This window comes from Apis dorsata, unplaced genomic scaffold (assembly GCF_000469605.1).
Source record: "Apis dorsata unplaced genomic scaffold, Apis dorsata 1.3 scaffold_986, whole genome shotgun sequence".
Taxonomy (NCBI): Eukaryota; Metazoa; Arthropoda; class Insecta; order Hymenoptera; family Apidae; genus Apis; species Apis dorsata.
This window is the reverse complement of record NW_006264089.1, coordinates 22,147-40,286: the sequence shown is the minus strand read 5'-3', so window position 1 is coordinate 40,286 and position 18,140 is coordinate 22,147. Positions and strand designations below refer to the sequence as shown.

Below are 18,140 nucleotides of genomic sequence, written 5' to 3'. Positions count from 1 at the left end.
ATATATTTAATTAAATATAATATATATATACTGCGGATTTTAATATTATTATGAATTTGATGCAATAGGTTATTACACGCAATAGATTAATATACGAAAAATATTAAGAGAAAAGTCTTTATCGAAAAAATAAACGTAGTGAAATATGATATCGTCATTGATTTAGTCTCGAATATCTGTTTTGCAATGATTAGAAAAGGACTATTCATAATTTTTCCTAGATAGTTTAGACGACATAAATCATTTTTGAAGAAAAATGGTTTCGCGGATTGGAGATTAATTTTTTCTTTTTCTTTTTTAGATAGTTTCTTATCTAATTTTAAAAATGTGCTCGCATAATATGGCATAATCACATCTAGATTTGTTCATTCAATTTAAATTTTCATCTAAAACCCATTCATGATTTTTTTTCTATATTAAATCTTTTAATTTATACTGTCCGATGCATAATAATTTCCAAAATTGATCGAAAATACCAACATCGAGCAACAGATTTTTGAAAATCAAAATTGATAATATCAGTGAAGATGCGAATATATTTCTATTGATATACATTTTAATATTTGGTATATTTTCCATTATCAAACATGATATTCTCATTTGGAAATTATCATCGAGAATTATCATTCCGAGAAAACATGGACAATTGAACTTTGGAACAGATTAGATGTTGCTTTAAATCACTTTGAATTCATTATTATATCATGATTTGCGAGATATTTAATTTGTCGCAAAATTTTTCAATAAAATAAAATTACAAATCAACATTTATCAACACCTGACTTATGTTTTTTGCTGCTCTTATTCGAAATAAGATAAATTAAATCATAATGTATTATATAATCTATCGACATGCATATCTGCATCATATATGAAGTTTCTTAATTAATTTAAACTTAATTAATTTTATTACTCTTTATTCTATTTCTTTTATTTAATATGAATTTAAATTGCTTATAATTTAATAAACAAGTCTTAATTAAAACATTTTATTTAGATATTTTTATATATCAACTTTTGTATTTGTTTTAATCTAGAATTGCTTCTCCAAAGATATTTTAATATTTTATATATAAATTCATTAACTCTTAAAATTAATAAAAACCAAAAATAAAATGTGACGCTATTGAGGTTATAAGCTGTGGTAAAAATTTTTTTAATGTGAAAATATGGGAAATTTTTCACAATTATTTTGATCTAATAAGAATTAAATATTTCGCGTCTAGATTGATGGCCAATTGTTTCTTATCAGGTATTATTAACCAGTTGATACAAAAAACGAATGAAACGACATCATTAATGCAAAGTAAAGTTCTGAAAATAGATAAATTGTTTAATAATATCAATGTCTGAACTCTCATTTGGACAAAGCTAAAAATTATAAGTGCTAAAAAAAGATCTTTTACTACAATAAGTAAAAGTATATAATATAATAGCTAAAAAAAAATTAAAGCTAGTTTTTGTGGCTGGATAGAATGCTGTTTATATAAACTTCTCCTTTTTTATTTATAATCTTTAATTTGTTTTTTTTTATTTTGTTTTAATTTTGATTTCAATTTCTTTTTTGTAATATTTGCGATATTTATATTCAATTTTTGATGGATTCAAGCGGAATTAAATCAGCATAAATTAAATTTTTAATAAATGTTGTTACAGATATAATGTGAAATAGTCAACGTGAATTACAAGAAAAGATAACTTTAGAGAATCGATTGTCATTGATATCACAATCGATGTCACAAATATTAATTGAAATATTTTTATTAGACACACAATAGATCATATTTCTTTCTGCTTTCTAAACGAATATTATTTCATTTAATAAATAAATAGATACAATATAATTATAAGTTAATCGTAAAAAATTTGTAAATAAAGAAACATAATGGAAGATCGAATGTCCATTAAACATAACATTTAAAAATTTTATAGACAATAACAAATTAAAAAAATTGTGCAATATTTATATTTTTATAATATTTAAAAAAAAATTCCTATTTATTTTAATTTGGAATTATTTAAATTTTTTCATATAAATGTACAAAATTTGAAAAAAATTATTAATCCTGTTTATTGTTTTTTGTAATTTTACGTATTGTACTTTTTGTAATTTTAAAAGAGATATTTTTTTTATATATATACAGAGTGTATAAAAAATAAATATAAAGAGCATAATATGATTCTATATTTCTGAATCGATCTATATCTAATAAAAATGTGCAAAAATGATCTTGATTTTAAAATTTAAGGTTAAAATTTTTTTTTATTATATTTTATAAAAAGAATTTTAAAAGAATTATCTTTTAAGAAAAAATATTGAAGTTCGATTAATTTTTAAATTTATTTTATTTATAATTTTTTTACATTCTTGTCAGTAAAGAAGATTTTTTTGTCTTACAAGGAAAATGACATTTATTTATTTGTGATATGTAGATTATGAATCACATATCTTTTTTTTTTCTTTTTTTTTTTTGTTATTTAAATAACATTTAAACTCGCATTTTTAAAATTTTTTTATATATTGAAACATGTTGCGATACATCAACTCAACTGATAGGTTTAAATCAATGATTGACACAAAATGGAAATGATAGAGTGATAATTCAATCTCGTGTAAATTATAAAGTTATTTTAAATTGATGCATATGTATGTTTCAATATATATAAAGAAATGAAGAAAAAGAAAAAAGAATGGAAGATATTGTAAGGAATTTTGTAAAATACAAGAAAATAAGAGTAAAGAGAATGATTTGATGAAAAATATTTATGAAACGAATTTACTAGAGATGTTTCGCTCACGACTGATATTTCTTTTCTAATGTGTCCATTTTTTCTCTATTTCTATATTTCCGCTTTATTATTTGTAAAAGAAGAAAGTATCATTGAGTTTCACTATCATATAGAATTTAGATTTTTTTCGATGTTGTTTAATATGTTCAACGTTTTTCAACAATATGGAATATATTATGATATATAATAATAAATTTGGGATATCACAAATGATATTTTTTTCTGAAGAATTAACTGAAGAATGTAAACAAATTATAAATAAAATGAATTCGAAAATTAGTGCAATTTAATATTTTTTTCAAAATAATGATTGAGAATCATGGTTATACCTGGATCTACCTATGGATCTTTTTAGATTTTTTTATTTTTATAATAAAAAGAATACGATATAATCAAAAATATTTGAACTTAAATTTTGACTTGAAAGTTTTTTGACAAAAGTTCTCTTTTTGCACTTGAGTTTCTCTTTAGAAGTTACAAAAATCAATATATTAAATAATACTATAATATCCTGTTTAATGCCACTCAATTAATATTAATATTAATATTAATTCGATATAATATAGTTTTTTTCGAATCCTAACAAAAATCTAAATATTCCAGGACTCGATATAATACAGTTCTTATGATCGAAAATTAGCTATTAGAATTTTTTTCTTTGTGTGAGTGTGTTTTATAAATTTAATAATTAAAATAATAATAATTTTAAAAAATAAAACTTTTTTAATTGTATAAATAAAATAAAATTTTTATTAAAATAAAAAACTAATCATTAATGATAAATATTTTTTTAAAAATATTATGTTCGAATTGGCTTGAATAATCGATGTTTTAAGAATATGATAAAAATGAAAAAAGAATTATTTAAGATAAAAGATAACTAAAATATAATAGATATAATATATAATATAATAGATCAATAGAAAATTTATTATTTAATTCAAAGCATGAAATTATATAAATTAAATTTATTCTAGAAAAATTAAAATATACAGCACAAATTGTAGGAAAATTGAAAAAATGAATATTAGCTCAAATGAAAAGATTTTAGCTAGAATTTCTCAAATCGAAAAAAATCCTTTATACTTTACATACCATAGCAAATATTAGGTATAATAGTTTCAATCTGAAAGAGTTTCAATAATACATTTTTTATAGCAGAGGCCAATAGAAAAAAATGCTTCTTTGTATCTTTTCTTAAAAAGTAAATTTCTTAAAAAAAATTATTCTGTAAAATCATTGAAACTGAAACTAAAAAAGAAGTGAAACTGCAAGTTTTTTTGGATCAAAGATTAATATAAGATTAGTATTTTTAAGAAAAGATAATTTTATGTCAAAGATATTGGATTCCAATTTCAACCAATAATTATTTCCTTTGCATCACATATAAATAGGGATTGAATAGCAAATTCGTTATAAGCAAAAATTTATTATTAATAATGTAAAGACATTAGATGCCAGCATTTATCATACCTTTAAAATTAACGGCAGAATATAAGTATTCTAATTAGAAGTTTTGATGCGAATATTTCTTTGCAAATATTATATTATTATATCTAGAATGTCATAGCAACTTCTTTTCCGCTATCACTACACGATAATAATATATCCGATATGATGCATAAAAAATCACTACTTCCTTATCGTACTTTGCTTCGCATAATTGCGAATATATATTTATACACATTCTAAATTGTTTTATCTTTGTTTCACACTTCACGGTTTTATATTGATCAGAGATTAATAAATAATAAAATCGTAGAAATAAGGACAAGAAAAAAATTTCAATTAAGAAAGTTGAAAATTATTTTCAAATTTGGAAATCAAACAGGATTCATTTTTTTTTATACATTTTCTATAAATGGAACTTTTTTTATTATTAATTAAACAGATATTCAAAATCACAAACGATGATAATACTGCTAGTTTTTCTTATAAATTTTTTTTTTTTGCAGAAATTAGTAATAGATGTTATTTATTAATATTCTGTTTTGCGGTCATATTAAAAACTTTTTTATTTTGATTAAAAAGTAACATATTAGCTTTCTCTCAATTTGATTTTACTATTTTTTATGGTTTTTTTGTGGATTTACTTTTTTTTATCTATGATATTACATAGATAACTAGCTATATTCAAAATACTTTAATATTGACATAAAAAAAAGATTAATACTATCTATTGGACCAATATCCAATATGATGCATAAAAAATCAGATAAACATCTATTTTATAGATTAATCGGAAATACTTTCATGAGTTTCAATATGAAATAATTTCATAGTTGAAAAATTTTGATGTCAAACTTATATGATTGTCACAATTACTATAATATTTCGATCAATTACATTTTCACATAATAATATTTCCATTAATAATTGAGAATTTATTGAATCTCTATTAAATATATTGAATCTCTATTGAATATATTGAAAAGATTCTAAAAATGTATTACAAATTTGCTAGGAAAGATTTTTTTTTAAGAATATTTATTTATCTTTTGATAAAACAATAAAAAAATTTAAATTTTTATAATCGAGCTCTCGAAGAGTTAAGACGATTGTTTCGATTACACGCCAAATCATAAAATGACAATGAACTAATAATAGGAAATAATAGGAATAGTGATGATGAAATATGTATTGATATAATGCCTAATGTATCGACAAAAGAAATAATGCCTTTCAGATCCATCAATTCTTCATATAGATTTTATATTCAGATGTTACAAAATAAAATAATATTATTACGAGTTTTTAACCAAAGTATGAATCCAACATAAATGCGTGACCAACATAAATCGCGACAAAGTAAATGAAAATATCGGTTATCATTAATATCCAAAATATCGATTTAACAGAATCGTATTCCGGACATGGAGCAGAACGGATGTATTTGTTTTCTATTCTTTAAAAGAATATTGTATTGTTTAGTAAATTAATAGTTATAAATTAATTAATTGTTGTAATTATTGTGAAAATTATATAAAATAAAAACACATTATAGAAGAATTAACTGGATACAATATTGGTGTCAGAAGGCGTTTTTTTTTTAGAAAGAACATCCATCTATGTCTTAGAAAATACGCTTCTTGTGGAATTGATTATTGATTATTCATTTCATAGAGATTTTTGCCGCTTTTAGAATAAGAAGAGAAGCATTAATGTATCGACAGAAGAAATAATGAAGAAAGCAAAAAAAAAAACAAAAATGGATCCTAATAGTTCATCTTGAAGAATAAAACAATTTATTGTATTATAATAAATATTATATAATATATAATAATAATTTTATAATATTAGAGCAACTGGAACAAATAGCTTTGTGAATAATAGCTTTGTAAATAATAATTCAAATATTAATGTAAATAATGAAATTTATGTAGCTATATTTATATATAGATCATTTTCATTAATATTATACTTTATTCCATTCCTCATCCGCGTTGCTGAATAACCGCCTATCACTTGAATATGTGGCAAAATTTCTACATTTTCATTTTGGGAAAAGTTAAAAATACAATTCAAAGTAATGGCACAGAAAAATGCATGGGAAGAAACAATCAAGGCTATGATTTGATTACTTCATTAGAAGATTCAGTGCGAATAACTTTTTTTCCTGCCAAATACTTTTCGGATTATTCAAAATTAAGTTTGACAATTGAATTCCATTTCGATGCAAAGATCTATCAAATTTAAATTATGTTTTATTCCAAAATTATCAACAAAGAGGAAAGTTGATCTCAGCGTTAATTATAGATTAGCACTAGTATTAGCACTTTTGATTATTCCAAAACAAAATAAATGGAACAAATGGAACAACTTAGTTGCATCTTAATTTGTTATATTATCTAATGAGGAAATTAAAAAATATCTTTTATCAAAATATCTTTTGCTGTTATTAAGATTTTGGAGATGGAAGTTAGAGACTATGTCTCGTAAAGCAAAATAAATACAAATCTATACTTGTATAGTTTCTGGGAAATTAAGAAGAAATGAAGAAAAAAGTAATAAACCTGGCATATTGGATATACAAGAAGCAAGAACATTTCCAGAAGAATTATGATAAGAAAAAAAAGAAGGAAAACCAGAAGTCAGCATAAAGAGAAAATCTTTGACTTCGATTTTTGTTGCTCTCATTGTGTTAAAAATGAATTTATTTTTAAACTTATTAATTAAAGAAATCGATAATAAAAGAACTAAAATAATTATTAATACTAGAGTTTAAATTTTTGAAAAAAATTTTGAATCAGCGCAGCGAGATTAGAAACCGAAAATATTTTTTCAATTTTTGAAGAAGAATTACAAAATTATAAATAATTTTTTTTAACTTTAGTTAATCTCAGGAAATCTCAAAAGTAAAAGAGATTTCCTGCTAACCAATATGATTGAATCTTCCTCAAAAAAATATAAATATAAATGTTGCCTAGATTTTTCAATCAGAAATATGTTCATCGACGGAAAAAAATTATTTTTTAAAAAAGAAAAAGAAAAGAAGAAAAAAGACAAAAAAAAAATTTCTGGATATTTATAAAAACTTCATAATTGATATGTAAAGGAATTAATGAAACAACAGAAAATTGAATTTTCAAAATTATTTTTTGAATTTCGTGATTTTGTATTTTATATTTTCAAAAGAAGTTGAAAAATACAATGTTCATAAAATAATTGAAAAATATTAACCTATTAAATAACTGCTTTTTAATCGTCGCGAATAAATGAATTGTTAAAATATATTGAAAAAAGAAATAGTAGAAAGATCAAATATACTTGTTTTCCTCGATTGTGTTAAAAAGAACAATAGCACAAGATTTTATGTTGAATGAAATTAGTAAAAAGAAATTTATTTTGCTAATAGAACAAATTCTCAATCGGTTTTATCCGGTTCTGACTGATTTTCTATAATTAATCTTCAAAATGATTATTGACTTGAAATCTCGATGGATGAGAAAGATAAGAAGAAAACTGCTTTTTACAGTAGAAACTGAATTATCGCAATTTAAAATAATGTGGATTTTGTCATATTTAAACATTTAATAGACCGTATTAATAGATCTCTTTTCTCTTGGAAAATCTATGTAATATACATGGATGATGTAATTATTTTATTTCTAAAAAACATTTGAAGAGGAAATAATAAATTTAAAAAAAGTATTCTCTTGTTTGTATCAAGCAAATTTACTTATGCCCGAAGAAATGTACTTTCTTTACAAAAGAAATAAAAATTATTGCATAAATTGAAGTAAAAATAGATCAAGATAAGATTAAAACTATTTATTTTAGAATGAAAAATTCTGAAAAATCCCAATCGAGAATTTTCCTGGAATTTTGTATTTATTACAGAAAGTTTATTAATAATTTTTCATTAATTGCAAAATTTTCGCATCATTCGAAAATAAAATACAATATAATTGGATTGTTAAATTCCAAGATTTAAAAATAAAATTTTTAAAAATTTTAACGTATCATTCAAAAGATAGCAAATTTATTTTAGCTATAAATATATTAAATTTTGCAATCGAAGCGTATTTTTATTCAGAAGCAAGAAAGATAAAAAAAAGTTTATTTCTTAAAAACGTTGGAAAAAGAGATTAATTCTTGTGTAACTCGTAAAAATTGTTAGCAGCAATAAAGTTAATAGAATATTTTCATCATTATCTTTATGGGCGGAAATTTCTGTTAAAGACGGATCATACAGATTTATATATAGGTACTTTCAAGAATCCAGCGGAACAATTAGATTTAAATAGAACATTTACAAGAATATGATTTCGAAATTCAAAAAGTATTAAGAAAGTAAAGCTTATAACAATGCTTGCATCAAAGTAAACTGTAAAAAATACTTATTCCAGAAAAAAAAGGATTTTTTCTTTATGTTTCGGACTTATAAAGTTTAGAAGATTGGAAACTGGAAATTCAATTGAAAGATAAAAAAATAGAATTCATTTTTAAAAAAAAAAAACAAAAAATTGACAAATTGAGTCAAGTAAGATATAGCATAGTTTTCGCCTATTATGAAATGCTATTAGAAATTACTGGGAAACTATATGAAATTGCTTGGAATTAGAAAAAAGAATTATTATTCCAAAAATATACAGACTGCAATACAATCATATTAATAAATTTTGTGTTTTTAATTTTTTAATAAAAAATTATATATCTTTGATAAATAATTATAATAAAGAAGAATAATAATGAAGAAGAAGATATGTTTCTATAAAATAATCATGTCGACAATTTATCTGATGTTCCAATTAAATTTGAGGATTCTGAAGAAATAGAAGATTTTACTATGTTCAGATAGAAAACAAAGTGATGCAAAATCTTCGAATGACTCTGAAATGCATGCGCGAAGAATTCGAGGAACATACGCCAACTGATACAAAAAAATTAGATGAAGATTACGATATAGAATGGTCAGATTTTAATTTATCGAAGAACAATAATGAATTCAAAGGATCTCCGGATTCTATGTATTCCCCAAAGAGATATACAAACCGTGGAAGATTTCGTAAATTTATTTGAAAATGATTTTTTTGAATTTATTAGGATTGAAATCAATAAATATATATAAACAAAACTCTAATAAAAACAAGCAATATAAAAAAAATGCTAAATTTTTATTACAGATAAACTTAAAAAGTGAAGTTGTCGATTCTTATAGGATTGATAAAAGAAAACAAGAATGGACTCTTATCGATCAATGAATCCTTTGCTAGAACCAATATTTCGCAAAATTATGACTCGTAATAGATTTAGACATATATTAGCATTTTTACATTTTTTTGATAACAATAGTATATATGATAATGCCGATTGATCCTTTAAAGTGCAACGCATAATAAATTATTTCTTAAAAAAGTTTGGACTTTGAGATGAATGACTGAATTTCAAAATTTATAATTTTTCGAAAATTACTAAATATAGTATATTATATTATAGTAAATATACTATAATCGAATGTTATGCGATTTTACTACGAAATATATTTCGTGTTTCAAAATATACTCAGATATTGAATAGATTTTAAAAAATCATGGAAATTGACATATTTTTTTGGAAATTTGGTATTGTCTGTATATAAATAATTATTATATATAATAAATATTATATATAACAGTGTGAAATTTGTGGAGAATTATTTAGAAAGAATCCGAATCTGTGGAACGATGCGATAAATCCGAGGATTTTCGCGTCTAAATTAAAAAATTCAAAACTAAATATTTTCAAAACTGTATTTCAGCGAAAAAATGAAATACTTATACAATTATAGAAAATATCAAGAAAGAAAATGATACGAATGATTTCTATTATGAAGATAGAATGTTAATTTAGTTGATACTCAAAAGTATATAAAAAAATCAAAATTTAAAAATGCATATTAGATTACAATATATATGAAAAGAATGATTCAATAAAGCTGATCAATACCTCGGCTATTATCTTATCTACAGAAAAATTATGAAATGATAAAAAAAAGTGGCATATCTTTTCAATTGTGCTTTATTCAATTCGTTCAGAATATATCAATACTTTAATATAAGATCCAAATATTTGCTCTTTCACGACTTTTTATTGAATATATATGAAGTTTAATTAAAGAATAATTTACCTGATACTGAAAAGAACTTCTCATATTCTACAATATGGCTTCACATCGTGATTCGACTTTCCAGATAGTTAAAACAATATCAATTGATAAAAATTTCTCAAACTGATCATAAAAGAATTATTGAGATTAATGAAACATCACATTTTATAATTTCTCGAAAAACGCAGATGACAGGTGAAAATCTGCATAAATCCTACCGATATAATAAATAAAAAAATGTTAATTATACGTGCGAAGGACATAGTGTTAAAATTTATTTCAATATTTGTCGATATTTCTCGAAGATCAATGTAATTTAGTCGAATGAATCGTGTTATTACTTTTAACTTATGCTTTAAGGCATGAGTCGGTACATATGTTGCAAGCTATGATTTTGTATGGTTACAAGTCCGTCTATATAATTATGGAAAGGAGTTTTTCTTAAAAAAGAAGAGGATGCCATAATGTATAGGAAAGAAATAAGAAAAAGATTGGAAAAATTCATTTTGTAAGATAGAGGTTGGAAATTTGTTCGACAAAAATAAAAACGTGATATGATAGCCATGTATACGCCACGAATTTAATTCAAGAGAAAAGATATAGCTACATTAATTTTAAAAAAAAACAAAAACAAAACAAAAAAATATTTAAAGTTACGGATTGAAAAAGATTTTATAGAAGTTACAAATAATAATAATAATTTATCCTATGTTCATCAAACAAATAATAAAGCTTCATATAAATCAATAAAAGTTCATATAAATTGAATGGAATAGTTTTCATCCAAGAAAAGAATATTTTATAGCAAAACGTATATTAAAGTATGTTCTTATTATCGATGGTTTCGATAAAGTGCATTTGCGAAAATATTTTTTCGAATTTGGATTCGGAAAAAAATTGCATTTCCGAACAATAGGATTTGCTCTTATTACACATGATGGTCTAATAACGGATCAAAAATGATAAATATCATTTTATAGGTAAATATTGTTTGAAGAGATATGCTGAAACCTGATTTACTTTAAAAGGAATGATAAAATTATTGACATAAGATAGTTTGAAATAATGCTATAAAGTGTCTCGGAGCGTTGAAAAGGGAATTTAATCGAATTTAAAATTGTCCGAGAAGATTTAAAAAAAAGAAAGATTCAAGACAAAAAATTCAAGTAAAGGAAGAGAATTTAGATTCAGTGAATCCAAGGAAAAGCACAATAGAGAGATATAAGATAAGATATAATTAAAAAGAATATTAATGCCTTACTTAGAATTTTTGTCTAAAATAAAGAATATCGAGGTGTTCGTTATCTGAAGAATATTTATGCAAATATATTTATAAACTTTTTTTTTCTGATGCAGAATATAATAGTGAATAGAATGAAGTTTAAATGAAATTGCTGCGAACGAAACGTTCGTTTTTTTTAAAGAAAACAACAATATTCGACAATCACAATATAGAATGTTATGGTTAACATAAACCATAATATAAAGAATAATAATATTGATTATTATTGATATTCAAAATATTAATCATGTTCCCGATATAGAGCAGAACAGATGTATTACTTTCTGCTCCTTGGAAGAACATTATATTGTATAATAATAATAAATTAATTAATTAATATAAAATAGTTATAAATTAATTAATTATTATAATATATATATTATTAATTAATTAATTAATTAGCTATTATAAAAATTATAAATAGAAACACATTATGAAAGAAAAAATGCCAGTTGGATACAATATGTTTAAATAACAGCAAAAATATTCTGAACATTATGTCTTTAATAGAAACTAGGATCCAGAAATAGTAAAATCATATGCAAATAAAATATGAAAATATGTCAACTGATCAATGGATGGTATAAAAAATATGCTTATACAATTAAAAAAATATCTAATCAATTTCAAATAACAGTATTTATATATCTGGATAGAAAGAAAACCATCACTTATTATCTAATACACTTATATCTAATACATATCAATAATAATGAACAATAATAAAATAGAAATAAGAATAATAGCACAAATTTAATAATGAAAATTATTAATGAAAATTCACAATAAATTAATGAAAATTCACAATAAATTAATGAAAATTCTGACCAATCACCATGTATAAAGTTTAAATTGAATATTGTACAAAAAAAATACTTGAATTAAATATTGTACTTCAAAGAATCACTCAGTGTGAGACTGTTTATATCGTAAATTTTTAATCAACTTTAATAATGAATTGATATCTAACTGTTTTTCTGATTAGCTGATTTATTTGTAACTAAATTAAAATAAATTCTAATTAGTTTCTAATTGTTAATTTTTAATTGTTAAGTGCTTTTCTAAAAAATTGTTGCGAATTTTTCTACTTTTCGGAAATAATTAATTCTTGAAAAAAATGTAACCGGAATAAGAGGGAATCAATGAAATCGCATTGGAGATTAGAGAAAAAAAATCGTTGCGATTTTTTCGGTGATTGATTGACAATTGGTTGACGCGCAATGATTTATCAAATGATCATTATTATTATGTCTTGAATAATTATTATTAAAAGTCTAGAATAATATAAAGAAACTGTTTTCGTTGATAAATTATTGAGAATCTAAAATTATTAAATGCTGAAGCTATTGAAAAATGAAATTCAAGTTATCGGAATCATAAATCGTTTTATAAATCAATTCTCTTAACTCTTAATTTTTAATATATAGAACATATAGAACTGTTGCGTAAAAAAAAAAAATTGCTTAAAATCATGTTAGGAATTTGGTTAAGTCTTTTCAATTTTTGCAACACTTTGTTTATATATTTAAATATAAAAAAAATTTTAGAATCATTTGCATTCATAATTCCACTATCTGCGAATATTTGTACAATTATAATATATATATATAAAATATGCGAAACATATTCAAACGATATGTAAAACAAAATATAAGTATAATATAATAATATTTAATAATATAAATATAATATAAAAGAATATATGATCTATAAATATATAAGATATGTAAAGTGATTTAAATTTAGTATTCATGATTTTTGAAGGATTAATCTAACAAAAAAGTATTTCGAACAAAAATTAAGTAGTTTTCAAAGTTCCAATTCAGTTTTCAAATTTCATAATAAAATTTGAAAAAATTTTTATTTCAATGAAAAATCAAAGTTATTTTAATTTTTTAAAGTAATTGCAAACTTTTTGGTAGTATGTATTTTTGATAATTTTGCAGATGATTTTAAGACAAATTCAATAACTTTATTAAGATCCAATGATCTTAAATTAAGAAATTCATATTAAATAAATGTATAATAAATTGATATTAAATCAATATTTTTTACATTACAAATTTTTATTATACAAATTTTTTTCTTTGATTTTTTTGAAAAAAATAAAAAATAAAATCTCTTCATTTCTTTAATCTATCTTATCATTTTGCCATATTCAGATAAATAGTTATAATTCTTAAAAAGTAGCTTAAACATGCATATTAATAAGGAAGAAATTCTTTTCATCCTTAATATAAATAATATAATTATATTTATAAAATTTTTGTAAATATCATTCATTTTAAGATACATGAATAAAGTGATATCTTACTATTTTATAATATCTTATTCTATACTTTGTGATATTTTGCGTTTGTGGTGAAAGTATCTCTTATTAATCTCTTATAAATAATTTTTTTACTATAAATGATAATATATAATAATAATAATACATATATTTATATAATATTATTTTGTTTATAAGAAGTAGCTAATACTTGATACATCCACTAATATATTAAGAAATGTATTATTCAAAGTATCAAATTTAATTTTTTCATATAAATATATTTTCTATCTAGAGATACGTCTCTTGAAATTTTGGTTTAAAATATATTTTAGTATAATTAATTTTCTAAATATTTAAATGAATCGATTTAAATTTTTAATATCTAATCTATTATTGAATTATATTAAATTTCAATTTAAATAGAAAGATATAATATTTCATCTCATTAAAAATTTTGTAATTGTTAAATATAATAGTCCATACAGAAATATATTATTATTATTTATTTAACTTCTTGGATATTATATTATTTATAAATAAAATTTTTTCTTTTATCTTTATATATAAAAAATCTTAAAAGAGAAATTATAATTTCTTTAATAGAATTGACAAATCATTTAAAGCATCATTTCAGATCTCAAATATAAAATTTATATATAGGCGTTTATAACTTATTTTCTTATTTGAAGATATTTCCGAAGAATTATTTGAAATAATTTTAATAATTCATTTGATAATGATTTAATAAGAAATATAAAAATACATACATTCGTTGATGAAGAGTGAATATTTAAAGAAAAATATCATCAATTATTAACATAAATAAATTATTATTAGTATATAATATACTTTTCTAATTACATTAACTTATATTAATTTTAAAGTTTTTAATTTTTATATGATATCTAATTTTTTTTTCAAAATCGTTTATTTCTATAAAAATTTACGTTTTTCAAATATTGATTTCGATATTAAAGTAATTTCATTTCCGGATTTATCTTTATGATAGAAACTGTAATAACAGTTACAATACAAACTTTTCAGTTTTATAATATCCACTAAATGTTTCTTATTAAATTATTGCACAAATGATATGATATTATATAGTTTTGAATTCAAGAAAATATTCAAAAAGAATAAATATATCATATTTTATATGAATATTATTATATATATAATTATATTATTATATTATATTATAATATTATATATTAATATATAGAATATTATATATAGAAATTGAGTATAATGACCTAATAATATAATATAATAAAATAATATTAACATTTATTATGCAAAGTTATGGCACTGTCGAGTCAATATAAAGAATCAATGACTGTTTGAACAATAAAATACCGTATATACATATATTTTTATTAAATATTTTTTAAACTTAATCAAATTTAAAACTATTTTCGTAATGCTTTCGAATAAATTTTCGAAAATATTTTTAAAATTTAACACAAATATAAAATATAATACAATATAAAATATTCCTATGCTAGAAAATTTTTTATCATTTAAAACTACAGTATTATCTGCTTGAATCTGGTAAGTGTTACAGATTGGAATTGCGCTTCTCATATGGGAAGGTGATTGTTTTAAGAATCATTTTTACTGCTTCATATATCGAATTGTGTTTGAAGGGAGAGTGAGAAATAATAAGAATGAGTGAAATATACTTCTTTTTGTTGTTTTGAATTTAAGATAAAGCGAACGTTCGACCAGCTGAAGGAGTTCTAGGAATTAGTAGATAACATCTTGATATTATCTACTAATTTACAAATCGGAAAAAATGAAGCATTTAAACATTTTAAACAAATACTTAATATTGAACGTTCAAATGTGTTTTACGTTTCATTTATGTTTTATATTTTTAAAAAAAATCATATATTTATATAAAATCTTGTGTTTATCAAATCTGTTTAATGAATGAAATTTTATCAGAATCATTTAAGTATTGCAAAATAAATTTCATGTTAAAAAATTTTATGTTAAAAATCAAATAATCATAATCAATAAACATTAAATAATTAATTTAATAAATTTATTATAATTGAATAAATTTATAGTCTTTTCTTTCTTTAAGTCCATTAACTATTGTTATAGTTTCATTTTTTTTCTTCGTAATAAAATGAATATTTAGAAAATTTAATATCATATTTATTTAACAAAATATATAATTATACCTATATAAAGTTGGTGCATCAGCGCAGTTCACATTATACCACCAATCACAAGCAAACTCTTGTTGATTAAAAAGAGTTCCATTTGTGCAGAGAAAAGAAGCACCTTGATGACCTTCGCGACCATCATGACAAATATGATATGCCTAAAACATTAATAAATCTTTAATCGTTTATCTTATTCGTTGATTGAATTATAAAATCTTTTTTTATGATTATAGTCTTTTAAAAAGATATTACACATTTTATTTAATTTAACAAAAAAAAAATGTTTAAATTATTAATATTTAATTTAACAAAAAAATATATTAAAAATATATTATTATATAATAAATATTATATAATATATAACATAATATATATTATTATATAATAAATATGAAAAAACTTCTCAAATAATATAGTAATATACATAATATTCTTTTAATTATGTATATTATAGTATAGTGATCTATACACTATGTATAGATCAAAATAAAAAAAAAATGTTATATAAATACATATCATAAATATTATTAAAAAGTTATAATAATATAACAAAATATGATTAAATTAACAATATTTATATCTAATAATCATTAGATCTAATAATTCCATTTATAACTTCATTTCAAAATAATTCTAATATATATATGAATATAAACAACGTAAAAGTATAAAGTATAAATTCAAAATTCTTTAAAGTTCATTTTGATTTTATTTTATTTCAACTAAAGAATAATACTTTTTAACACACATTTATCGTTCATTTCATATTTTATTTTATTATTATAATTTTTTAATAATATTTTCAATAAGATATGACTTTTTTTTTCTGTTAATCTATAGAATATATTGACAAGATACTAAGGACTACATGCATATACAAAGTTTAATTGGAAAAATGTTATATATACATGTAATTATGTTTTAATTATTCAATAATTAGAATTTATAATATTTATACATTATTCTATTATTTTATAACATGTAATAATATCAAGAAAAACAATATATTTTAATAAAATATTTTAAATAACAAAATATCAATTTGTTCTTGAATTATTTAAATGAAATAGATATTGTTTTTTGTATCAAAAATTTAAAAGGACAATTACAAAATATTTTATTCTTTCTCACGTATGTTCAATAATTAATAAAATATTTTATAATCAATCTTGTTGATCTTAAGATGTGAAGATCCAAAAATTTTGAAAAATCGGAATAAAAAAAGTTGAATTAAATAGGAAAAAATCATATTGAGTCGATTCGGATCCTGAAAATATTTCGAGAATAAAGAAATTTTCCGGAATTTAGAGATTTTCAAGAAAAATGAAATTCTTAAGAATTGAAATTCTCAGAATAAATTCTTAAAAATTATAAAAAATATTGTAAATAAAAAATATTTTTTAACATTATCATAGCATTTTCTAGTACTAAATCCCTCAATTGATGATTCATTTCTTCAATTTCTTATCAATTTTTTGATGATTAATTTTTTTCACCGTAAATCTTAATAAATCACTTAAATTAAAAATTTTAATCAACCTCAATTTTATTTTCGGAAATCCAATTCGATCATTAGGTTAAATCTCAATTTCAAGACAAATTCTCTAAGGTTTTCGATTTTTCAGATTATCGTATATATCTGGTTCATATAAATACGTTTTTTATTTTTGTTTGTTTTTGTAAATAATAACAGAAATAGAATAACGTATAACTCTTTATAATTATTAATATAAATGATTTAATTGTTTCAGATTTCAATTAGAGATGTATAAAAATCCGAAAATATTATAGAAAGAAATAGATCGAGAAAAAATCAGAGAAGAAATTAAAACAAATTTTCAAAAATGTCGATGTTTTTATTTTTCTTAAAAATATTGTTTTTTATTTTACTGAATACATAAGTATATTTCAAAAAAAAACTTTAAGAAAATATCTTAATGATCAATCGATATTGCTATTTTTAGATACCAAATAGTTAAAAAAATAAAATGATGTTTTTTTAAATAATTTTTATATATAAATTATATTATATAT

At 21.1% G+C, this 18,140-nt stretch overlaps 1 protein-coding gene across 1 annotated transcript in view; it reads right to left on the bottom strand.

Annotated features, from left to right (window-relative positions):
• LOC102680066 overlaps window positions 1-18,140 on the bottom strand; it is a 32,748-nt gene that overhangs the window by 11,942 nt on the left and 2,666 nt on the right. Inside the window, exon 3 of the mRNA XM_006624028.2 lies at window positions 16,122-16,264. Within this exon, the coding sequence (XP_006624091.2) occupies window positions 16,122-16,264 (143 nt within the window). The remainder of the gene's footprint in view (window positions 1-16,121; window positions 16,265-18,140) is intronic.